This window comes from Megalobrama amblycephala, linkage group LG4 (assembly GCF_018812025.1).
Source record: "Megalobrama amblycephala isolate DHTTF-2021 linkage group LG4, ASM1881202v1, whole genome shotgun sequence".
In the NCBI taxonomy this organism is placed as follows: domain Eukaryota; kingdom Metazoa; phylum Chordata; class Actinopteri; order Cypriniformes; family Xenocyprididae; genus Megalobrama; species Megalobrama amblycephala.
The window spans coordinates 10442147-10454327 of NC_063047.1; the positions used below are offsets into that span (position 1 = coordinate 10442147).

Below are 12181 nucleotides of genomic sequence, written 5' to 3' on the forward strand. Positions count from 1 at the left end.
GCTTTGTTGCGTAGACTGTAGACAGCTTCAAGCTGTTGCGGCGGCTGAACCAGTTCATCAAATTGGACTGAATCGTCTGAAACTGTTTGTGTCAAGCATATATCTACAAGTTACTCAATCAAAACTCACTTTCAGATGTGTAGAAAATGCTGTATTACTGTTACTACAAATAAAACTCTTTTTGATTATGCTATGTTAATCACTTGACAAAATAGAGTTGTCTCTGAGGCATGGTACAAACATGTTACTTGCGGTAAATCAAGAAAACAAGAGATTCAAACAATAAGACTAACCATGATGAGCTATATATCCATGATTAGTTTTCTTGTCGATAAACGTATTCAAACAGTTGTTTGCCTGCCTAATAAAACACATAATATATTAAAGCGTCCATTGTTTCTACGGTAGTACATGTATAACCGGAAATTGAGGGTAATGCGTATATGATGTCACAGGTGATGCAATGACACGGGCCGTTACACTGGTTAAAACAGCTGATTTCTCTGGATTTAAACATTGTTGGAAATATTTGGGATAAAGTACACAAGTCAACAAAATATATGTTTTAGTTTTTTTTTTTTTTTTTTTTTTTGGGTAATCCAAAAAGCTTAAATATTGTGCCTTTAAATTGAGCAAAAGTGACAGTAAAAACTTTTACATTCCTTTTTTTTTTCAAATAAATTCTGTTCTTTTCATCAAAGAATACTGAAAAAAATGTATAACGGTTTCCATAAAAATATTAAACAGCACAACTGTTTTCAACATTGTTAATAAGAAATGTTTCTTGAGCACCAAATCAGCATATTAGAATGATTTGTGAAGGATCATGTGACACTGAAGACTGGAGTAAATTTAGCTTTGCCATCACAGGAAAAATTACACTTTGCTCTATTTTTGATTAACCAAATGCAGTCTTAGTGAGCATAAGAGACTTCTTTCAAACAAATGTAAAAAAAAAAAAAAATCATACTAACCCCAAACATTTGAACGGTAGTGTATATGTAAATAAGGGTAAGATATGGCTGGGATACTGAAAAACCCTGGCACTTTTTACTATTATCAATAACCACACCAGTTTATTTCCTCGTTTTGGCTAAACATGGCGGCGATATTGCATTTGATAGAACATTTCTATTGCTGTCTTACCCGGAAGAACTCTTTGGTGGAACCGGAGTCGAGCGTTCCGTAGGCGATCTCAGTCTGCTTGGCCAGGTCTTCTGCGCTCTCTATAGGCGAGACCATCCTTTCCACAGTCAGGAAAGCAGCCAAATTGGCTGTGTAGGATGAAATGATGATCAGAGTGAAGAACCACCACACACCTCCAACAATTCGGCCAGACAGAGACCTGAGAGAGAGGGGGAGAGAGGGAGAGAGACAGAGAGACATAGGAGAGCAAACAAATTCCCTGTGAAAGGTTAACAATTAATACAGACATATTAAAGCAATTGCTGGTGATGAAAGATGCAAGTCTTCAAGCAATGGACAAAACAATCACTCAATGTACAATCGAAGCTTCTGTTTGGACAGGTCTCTCTAATGAAGGGCCAGCAGAAAGATGAGGATGAGAACAGGGTCACAAAGATCACCTCAAGAATGAAAGACACGAATCCATGAGGAATTTGGTGAGTAAGACAGGCAGGAGAATCAAATGACTGATTAGAAGAATGATGGAATGAGTGAAGAGGGCTGACACTCCTCCACTGAAACAGTTTATAAACACCAAACTGCTGACAGTAAAATAGAGACATGCAGCAAGAACACGGTAGCCCTCCAAGAAAGAGAGAAAGACAGTGAAAGAGAGAAAATCTGTACATTTTACAGTCAACACATGGTGAATATAAATTATTTTAGTTGGTGTCCAGCATCGCTTAAAACAGTGGTTCTCAAAGTGTAAGGCAGTTCTCAAATCTTACAGTATGTTTGAAACAACATGACAATGAGTAAATAACTGAACTTTCATTTTTGGATGAATTAACCCCTTATCATTGCACCTGCAAAGCAGTATCATTTGTTTATTTATTCATTTATTGCTGGATGTCATATCTTTTATGACATCCAGCAATAAATGAATAAATAAACAAATGAACAACATTTCCTGTTTTTTAATATATTTAATATATTTATATTATACTTTTTTCAGTGAAGACTAATTTTTCATAATTTCACCCGCTGGATCATTATCTAAAACATGCAGTTTTCATTGTTATTATTTTTAAGAATTACATTTTTATAATTAAACAGCAAATGTTTCAGTAAAAACTTGCTTCGTACAAAAGCATCTGTTAAAATATTATATGTCACTGTAAGTGCCAAAACTTGGCAGCAATACTGACAGATGATCATTGGGCTGAAGGTGAAGCAAAAGTATGACAAAAAATATTGAGAACCACTGACTTAAAACAAGCTGTATTTCAAGAGGAAAAGAGGAGATAAAGACAGGAACAGTTGTAGTGACAATATTGCGACTGATGAGTGATTGGGTGAATGAATGAATGAAGTGGCACGATGATAGAATGAGTTAAGGGTCAAGAGATAAGCTTTAGCTTATTGAAAAGTGAAACACCCCAAGTAAAATAACATATATGCACCATGAAAGACAAGACAACCATAAAATGCAAAGATGATGGGAGAGAGAAAGATGAGGATGGAGAGACAAGAACGGGCTAAATAATACACCAACCTTGGCGAGATATCGCATCCTTGCTGCATGAAAGCTCCAAGGGAGAACCAGAGACTGTTAAAGATGCCAAAGTCGTTGGGTGGGTCAGGTGGCGTTTGCGGATCCTTCGCCTCTTCGTTCTCGTCCAGGTGCCATTCGTATGGACTGAAACGACTCACCAGGAAGAGAACCACGCTCACACCGATATATGCAAAAACGATACACATCCAGATCTCATAGGCCAGTGGATCCAGAAATGAGAAGACTCCTGGTTTGGACTTCTGTGGTTTCTTGATCATGATGGAAATGCCCAGACTCATGAAGGGCTTGGAGAAATCTATCACTTCCTCCCGGACAAGGGTTATAGTGAGTGGAGCCACAGCTATATCTGCCCTCTGGAAACATGGAACACAGTAACTCTCAGTTCATAGTACAAGAACAAACAATGTCATGGTGCGTTCATGGAAATGTGATTAGATAGCCTAACATTTTCAGAGTCTAATGACAATAAAAATGCAGAATTGAGGAGTGAACCAGTTGTTTTAGTACAACATTTTCACAAGGTTCATGAGATCAAGTAAAGAAGAACCTTTGGTACACTCTTTACATTTAACTGTATGTTGTAACTGTATGTAGCAGAATGTTACCATGTACTTCTGTCCCATAATGCCTTCTTGTCTCCATCTGCTTATGAAAGCAACTCAAAACTCAATTTAAAATTCAACAATATAACTAAATAGAAATTCATAATAACATTGTGTGTAGGAATGCCTTCAATTCTGGCCAGTACAGAGAAGCTAAGAAATATTGTCATGACATGGACAATAAATAGTTTACGATATATATATATATATATATATATATATATATATATATATATATATATATATATATATATATTTACGATAAGGTTCATTTGTTAACATTAATGCATTAACTAACATGAACTAACAATGACTAATACATTTGTTAACTTGGTTAATAAAAATAAAGCTGTTCATTGTTCATTTTAGTTTACAGTGAATTAACTAATGTTAACAAATACAAAGATTAATAAATGCTGTAGAAGTACAGTTCATGAATATCATTATTCATGTTAACTAATGTAGTTAACTAATGTTAACTAATGAAAACTTAAAACCAAAAAAAGATTCAGTTAAACACTCTTCACCTGAGATTATTAAATGATATGTGTCTCATATATTCAGGATATGTTGAATAGCACACAGAAACAAAACAAAAGCATAGACACACACACACACACACACACACACACACACACACACACACACACACACACACACACACACACACACACACACACACACACACTTCTCTTAAGAGATTAGGTTGTGTTATTTAACCTGAACAGCAACCAGGAACCAAATGGGCGGAGCTGTTCTTTTTCCTTTTTTAAAATAAATGTGTTTTGAATGGCTTTACTCATGGTGCCTCACCAACATGCAGAGAAACACTACTTCAGAGCTTCACTGTGTAAAAACACTGACCATGACCAAAGACTTGGGTGATGTCAGCAACACCAGGAGAAATGATGTAAAAATCACATTACAGTGTCAAAATAAACATGTGACACAGGAAAGAATGTTAAGAACAACTCTGACAGGCACCAAACTCAAAAAGCTCAAACAGCTTTGTTGTATTAAAAGATCCTGTATGATACATTTCGAAACCTGCAAAGAAAAATAAACCGCGATTCTGTGACTTTTATTTTGACAGAGCAGTCAGTGATTAAATATGAGGCCTCCTAAGTGTTGCTGGCTTCACACAGCCACCATCCCACCACCAAAACTTTCCTATTGCAGGATCATTTTTCCCAGAACTCACCCCATATACCAACTCCCCCACCATGCCGTTCCAGGTCTTGGTCTCAGGGTCGCGTGCTCCATATTTCCCATCAGCTACAATGGACAGTTTGTACTTTATGCCCACGTGCTTTGCGATTTCTGATGCCAAGTCTACACAGTAGCCCTCATAGCGATCATTTCCATCCAACTGCATATAATTCCTCTTGTACATTACATATGGAGCTTCCTGTTAACCAAATCAGATGAGGTTCAGCTGGCTTTCAGACTGACAGCCCAGAAAACACAAAAAATCATTAGTCTGCAATCATGCTGATATGTCTCTCAGTCTCTCTCTCACACACACACACACACACACACACACACACACACACACACACACACACACACACACACATTCACACCTATTTCATTCTTACTCATTCACACAAACACATACTGAAATATAAACATGCATTGTGAGTCTCATAACAGCAATGTGACCAACGGCCAAGCTACCAAACAAACAGCATCTGTGAGCGAGGCTAGTTTGAGTTTAAACTGGGTTTTGGGTTTGTGGACGGTACTATTCAGTGGTGGAAACTGATTTCTCAAAGTGGAGACAGAAAGAGAGAGCTGCAGGTCCTCTCATTAGTAAACTAGAGTCATTCGTCAGTCTGAAGCAAGCAAGTTTAAGGGGGCTCTGCTTAAAAAAAACTCACACATGTACGTGTACAGTGCATGCAGGTGGGTTAAAGATGGTGGCAGAGGTTTTCTCACATGTGTGTGTGCTTTTAACTATTTTAATCAGGCCAAACGTTAACGTGAATGATGATGAAACTGATGAATCTCTAACATTAAAAGCAGAACAAAATTATGCTTTAATGGCATCAGATCAAACTCTAGTTTTTCTTTCATCTTTTTTACAAACTGGTCCATCTAAACATCTGTTTTTTCAGTCAGTTTATATGAGATTTCTATATACACATTTAGAATCCAATCTATGCAGAATAAAACATTATTTTTCCACAAATTCTTATTAAGCTAATTATCTAATTAACCTAAGATTTATTTCTTTCACTTTCTGTATCTACTTATGAGATCATCATAGGCAGAGTCAGAAAGAGGTCGTCATCACTTTTAAATGTAACATAAGGCGAACCTTGTGGTACATTTAAATATGACTTTGCTTCTGTGACTAACTAAATTTAGTGAAATATGTTTATGTAATTCTGACTGGTCTTATAAATGTTCACTTTTCTAATGAATGTAATGTACATGTACTAAAATAACTGTACTCCTTATTGACAGTTCTGAAGTTCATTTTATTTTTTCCTCACTAAGATTTGGGTTTTGTGACCTTCAGGTTATGCATTATTCAAAAGATTAATTACCATATTCTCCCTTTAATTAATATTCTTTCAGTTTCATCTCAGTCCTCGCCTCTATCCCCCCCTGCCCTCAAGTTCTCAGAGTTCTTCATTAAGGATGTAATTATGAAACTGTGTAAGCCCAGCTGTAATCACTCTACAGCCCCAACCAATTCACTCCCAGCATTTGGTTCAATTAACACGTGTTTGTTTAAACACAGTGAGTCGTCCAACGTAACTTGTCCAGTAGGCAAAACATTTCCACGTGCATAACCTAGCACATGTCCTGTTTGAAATGCTCTAGATTAAGAAGTTCTGCATTTCTTGTTAAAGGTGCAATATGTAATATTTTCTGTCCACTAGAGGTCGCTAGAGGCCCATTCAAAACAAAGGCGTAGCTTGATGACGCCAAGTTTGAGCGCGGAATCTTGGGACATGTGGTCTCCACCTTATGCTATGTTAGCTACTTCACAAATTAGTGTTTTTCTCTGAGGCATGGTAAAGCATGGTACTTGCAAAAAAAATTAGATTTAAACAATAAGATTAAACGTGTTGAGCTATATACAAATAATTAGTTTTCTGTCTATAAATATATCTTGTCTATTAAAACGTAAATATTAAAGTGTCTTTGGTGTTTCCATGGTTTCTACAAAATAAAACCGGAAACCGAGGGTGACACAGGCGACTCCTCACACGTCCCGTAGCCTTGGTTAAAAATGCAATTTTCTCACGATTTACAAATAGTTGCAAACATTTGGGATGTTGTAAGTACTCAAGTGAACAAAATATATAACGGTGGCCTAGTGGTTTTTTACTGCAAAATTCTTACATATTGCACCTTTAATTGTTAATATATGGGATGGACAGATAAAGTCAATTTGAAAAGAAGTAAAATCCAAATTAAAGTAAAATTACATTTTGCTGTTTTTGAAATTGTATAAAACAACAGTTCACTCAAATATATTCACCATTTTGTTTTGGTTGGGAGTTACAAAATTAGGGCTGCTTGGTCAGATTTTCTATTTTTAGTGAAACAAAACTGCAGCTGTTTGTCACTGGATGTATCTCAACAGTAGCAGTACATTTGTATGCATTTAATTTTGTAATATTACTGAAACGTAATATTGAATGCAAAGGTTCTGAACTGGTTCCCAACCACAACTCATCTTCATGTGGCACTTAAATAACCACTAATAAATTAGAGAAATATGTAAAAGGCAAAAATTTTACTTGTATTGATTTCCTATTAAGTGGACACTGCTCACACTCGCTTACCCAGCTCACATTCATCGCTTCTGCTGGGAAGATTAAACCTTTTTTTAGGGACTTGAATAATGAACTGTCTGCACCTAATGGGCACATTTGATTGGACAGCTGGGAATAAAAAACAGGACTTCAGCTAGAAAACGTAGAGAACATCTGAACTCTGCAGGGGGTGTAAAACAAAACACTACACTTTGCTTCTTTTTCTGATGTTTACTATTTCACATCATGTGTGAGAAAACCATCAGCCAATTTTTGTGTGCATGTGTCTGTATGCACACAGTCACTTGCATCCAGCCCGGCATCTCAGTCGTTCAGTACTTACGTTTGGTGGAGTGAAAGAAGCAGAGAGAGGAATATTCTAACCTATTTCTTACCAAAGCCAGTATTGTGATGTCACTGCTACAATAGGCCACTGGAATGGAACTGAAAATGCTTTGGCACTCACACGGATACAGTTGAAACACTCTTCTGTGATCGACTGTTTCAACATGTAGTGAGTGAGTGCAAAGCAAAGCAAAACAGAAAAACATTCTGCCCCCCCCAGGATGCAATGCAACTGTGTCACTAAACCTGAGAGGGCAGAAGGGATCATGGTTCAGCATATTTAAAAGCAGCTTTAGATAGTGTACCATAATAGTAGTGACCACAATGGTTCTGTTTTCCACAGAGGAGGACTCGTTGGTAACCTGCTGCTCCACTATATAAACAAATTTCTCATATTCATTCCAGTAGCCAATCTGCAAGGGACAGAAACAGCAAAAGCATAAATAGAATCAATCAATCACAGTCAACCGATAAAAGAAATGGAGCAATGCAGAAAGAGAATGACTCAGTAGAAACATGATCTCATGAATGATGGAGGAGGAAAGCAAGTCTGAGGGTAGCTGGAGCATTCAAGTGCACGTTAAAGGGGTCATATCATGAGAAATACAATTTTCCTTGATTGTTTAAGATAAAATAGTTATTTGTACTATTAAAAAAAACTAGCTACTGTTAAAAAATGAAGGAAATGGGCAACAAATTGAACATTTAATGACAAGGGTCTTAAAGAGGGCAGTAAAATGGCAATAAAAACCTCAATTGCTTAACTCTTTCCCCACCAGTGTTTTTTTTAAAAAGCTGCCAGCCACCACCAGCATTTTTGATCATTTTCACAAAAATTCATGGCCCCCAGAATTTCTTCTTGTATGAATATCTGAACAATATATCAAAAGAAAGAACAGAGGCTCTGCTTAAATTCTAGTTTCATGCATTCTTTTTTTCGAATGTGGGTAAGTTTCATAAAAAAGCAACATTTTGAACAAAAAGCTGAGAAAAACACATTTTTGTTAAAGACTACAACATGTGCATAAGCAGTGCTTTTATCATTTGTTTCTGCTTCTTTTTCAGATGTGTTTTGATCTGGAGATTCTCTTTCAAAGGATGCGTAATAGCACCCCCTACCGTATATCAGGGAAAACATGGATTGCCAGAAAATTCCATTAAAGGGTTAGTTCACCCAAAAATGGGGGAAAAAAAGTCATTTATTACTCACCCTCATGCCGTTCCACACCCGTAAGGCCTTTGTTAATCTTCGGAACGCAAATTAAGGTATTTTTGTTGAAATCCGATGGCTCCGTGAGGCCTGCATAACCAGCAATGACATTTCCTCTCTCAAGATCCATTAATGTACTAAAAACATATTTAAATCAGTTCATGTGAGTACAGATGGTTCAATATTAATATTATAAAGCAACGAGAATATTTTTGGTGCTCCAAATAAACAAAATAATGACTTATATAGTGATGGCCGATTTCTAAACACTGCTTCATGAAGCTTCGGAGCGTTATGGATCTTTTGTGTCGAATCATGATTCGGATCGCATGTCAAACCGCCAAACTGCTGAAATCACGTGACTTTGGCGCTCCGAACCGTTGATTCGACACAAAGGATTCATAACGCTCTGATGCTTCCTGAAGCATTGTTTTGAAATTGGCCATCACTATATAAGTCATTATTTTGGTTTTTTTGGCACACCGAAAATATTCTCGTCGCTTTATAATATTAATATTGAACCACTGTACTCACATGAACTGATTTAAATATGTTTTTAGTACATTAATGGATCTTGAGAGAGGAAATGTCATTGCTGGCTCACTGAGTCATCGGATTTCAACAAAAATATCTTAATTTGCGTTCTGAAGATGAACGAAGGTCTTACAGGTGTGGAACAGCATGAGGGTGAGTAATAAATTACATTATTTTCATTTTTGGGTGAACTAACCCTTTAATGGCGAGAATAGTTGTGTCATAAAAGATGGAAAATTCCATCAATGGTGGGGAAACAATTAATAATGACTGTTTTTGGAGAAAATTTTAAACACAAAATAAAAACATTATATTTATATATATATATATATATATATATATATATATATATATATACACATACACACACACACATACACACTCACCGGCCACCTGTTCAACTGCTCGTTAACGCAAATGTCTAATCAGCCAATCACATGGCAGCAACTCATTTGCATACATTTAGACAAATGCATTTAGACATGTGCTGCATCCCAATTCACCTACTTTTACTACGCCCTAAAAGTATGTACTCTTTTTGTGAAGAAAACGTACATACTTTTGAGTGTGTAGCAAAAGAGTAGACAATTTTGGGACATATTATCACGTCATACAATTGCATCTTTAATGGCTGCTCTCTGTTGCATCCTGACCATAAACTGGCCTGTCAATCATATCGTCACAGTTAAAATCCTCCACATTTAATTTCATTTAATTTCCTACCGTATCGGAGAGAAATGCAGTAGCACACTGATCTGCAGTCGCGGGTCTTTCATATGGAGAACTCTCCTCATATTAATGCATAATGATGCATTTATAAGTTAATGGCCAAGTTTTTTTATAAAGATCCAAGTTTATGGATCTTTATTAAAGTCTACAATGTTATTGCAAATGAAATATAACACTGATAACATTTTTTTTAAAAATTATCAGGTAAGACTGATTATTAGTCACTCAAACCTTTATCTAAACCTCTCGCAGTCAGTCGCTCATAGGCTATCCGCCATGTTTTGTAGTTTTTAAACACTTTTTACTCGTGTTTTTTAGTTCTGAACCGAATTCTCATCCAACGTGCAATGGGTTATGAGTAATATTATCCTTTATAATGTGCACGGATCCACACTTCGAAAATCTACTGGAAATAGTAGACCATCCGGGGACTTCTGGCATGCTCTTTTCAACATTCTATGCTTTGGGACACACTTACTGTAATCTCACACACTTCTTAGGATGATTTTGATTTTGAACATGTCATGTTTGTTGGTACCAGACAGGCTAGTGTGAATATTTCAGAAACTGCTGATTTACTGGGATTTTCACACACAACCATCACTAGAGTTTGCTGCGGAGAATGGTCCAAAAAAGAGAAAATATCTAGTGAATGGCAGTTCTGTGGGCAAAAATGCCTTGTTGATGCCAGAGGTCAGAGAAGAATGGCCAGACTGGTTTGATCTGATAGAAAGGCAACACAAACTTACTCATTACAACCGAGGTATGCAGAAGAGCATCTCTGAATGCAAAACGCGTCGAACCTTGAAGCTGATGTGCTACAGGAGACCAAACCGGGTGCCACTCCTGTCAGCTAAGAACAGGAAACTCTGCAGCAACACTGCATGAGGAATGAGGAATGTTTCCAGTGTCATGTTGAATCTATGCCATGAAGAATTAAGGCAATGCGTGTACCTAATATAGTGGCCGGTAAGTGTATACACACACACACACACACACATACATATATATATATATATATATATATATATATAGCCTCATGCATGTAGGCATATTTTCAGCACTGCTGAATGTTCTAAAATGACTTGTGGCTTTACTGTGACAATAATATTGTGTGAATTTATTTATAGAAACTGCCCTCCCAGAGCCACTAACCTTTCTGGCTCCTCCTGGTTTCATTTCATAAACATCAATGGTGTAATTTGATCGCCGTCCAAATGAGTCGAACTGAATATTTCCCGTCATACCCTGAACCTGAACCTGTAGGTGGAAAGCACACAGGAACAGTAACACCCACAAAATAACAAGCACAACAAAAAAGAAAAGCATAAAACATTATTAAAGTTAGGTATCATATAACCATACAGGTGAAAATAAACAAACTATTTCAAATCCAACAAATGTAAATGCATTTCTAAACAGTATTGCACATTCATTGATAGTAAAAAAAATGTGAATGCTGCTGTTTTTCTATCTCTTAGAAGAGGTTTCTCAGCTATTGTCTGAGGCCCTTTGTGGACCCCTCCTACCATTTTGAGAGCTCTTTCAATGTCGATTCCCTGGCTCCATGGTACGGCCGGGTTGGCAAGGCAGTCGCCTGCACTCCCTCGACGTGAAATATCAACGCGTTGACGTCTCAAATACCGAAATGCCTCAGCTAACACCAGGATGGCATCGTGTGTCAGCGCAGATGTATACTAAACATGACAACAAACAGATAAATGGTTTGAATGCATGGACACATCACTATAGAAAGAGCACCACACAAAAGACAAGCAGTTTTACAATACACTGCATTTTGCCAATATAATTTGCCCAAATGAGTGCTCATATTCTATTAAACACTCAGTGAACAGCTGAATAAGGTTCAGTATGGGAGAATTTCAGCAACATAGGCAAGAACCAACGAAATGAGATGGTTAATAAAACTACTGCATGACTGCTACATTAAACTCATCAAAATATGTTATCATAAATTACACATACAATCAAATAAACTCCAAAAGCATATTCACAAGTGGCACACTTCCAAGTAAACACATCACAAATGCACATAAATAAGCATAGAAATAAAGAGAGAGACCTTCAGGGGAGCGTTTCTAGACTCAGGGAACTCTCTCTCGTCGAGCCGCTCCCAGCGCTGGAGAAACTGCTGCACGATCGGGCTATCAGGACTTATGATTTGGAATCCGGTAATATTTGCCCCGCCTGAAAACACCTTATCCAAACTCATGTTAGAGAACCCCTGCAGAGAGCAATGGCCAGTAGTCAAAACTGAAAGGTCACT

General features: G+C 37.1%; 1 protein-coding gene across 7 annotated transcripts in view; it reads right to left on the minus strand.

Annotated features, from left to right (window-relative positions):
* The window catches only part of gria3a (glutamate receptor, ionotropic, AMPA 3a), a 53106-nt gene that overhangs the window by 16646 nt on the left and 24279 nt on the right, over positions 1-12181 (minus strand). For all 7 annotated transcript variants that reach the window (XR_007184515.1, XR_007184516.1, XR_007184513.1 and 4 more), the window contains exons 6-12: positions 11978-12139; positions 11424-11591; positions 11050-11154; positions 7727-7834; positions 4505-4711; positions 2681-3054; positions 1147-1345 (exon numbers count right to left, since the gene is read on the minus strand). Coding sequence is in view for 3 of the 7 variants with exons in the window: in XM_048187396.1 (XP_048043353.1) it covers positions 1147-1345; positions 2681-3054; positions 4505-4711; positions 7727-7834; positions 11050-11154; positions 11424-11591; positions 11978-12139 (1323 nt within the window). In the remaining 4 variants the exon portion in view is untranslated. The remainder of the gene's footprint in view (positions 1-1146; positions 1346-2680; positions 3055-4504; positions 4712-7726; positions 7835-11049; positions 11155-11423; positions 11592-11977; positions 12140-12181) is intronic.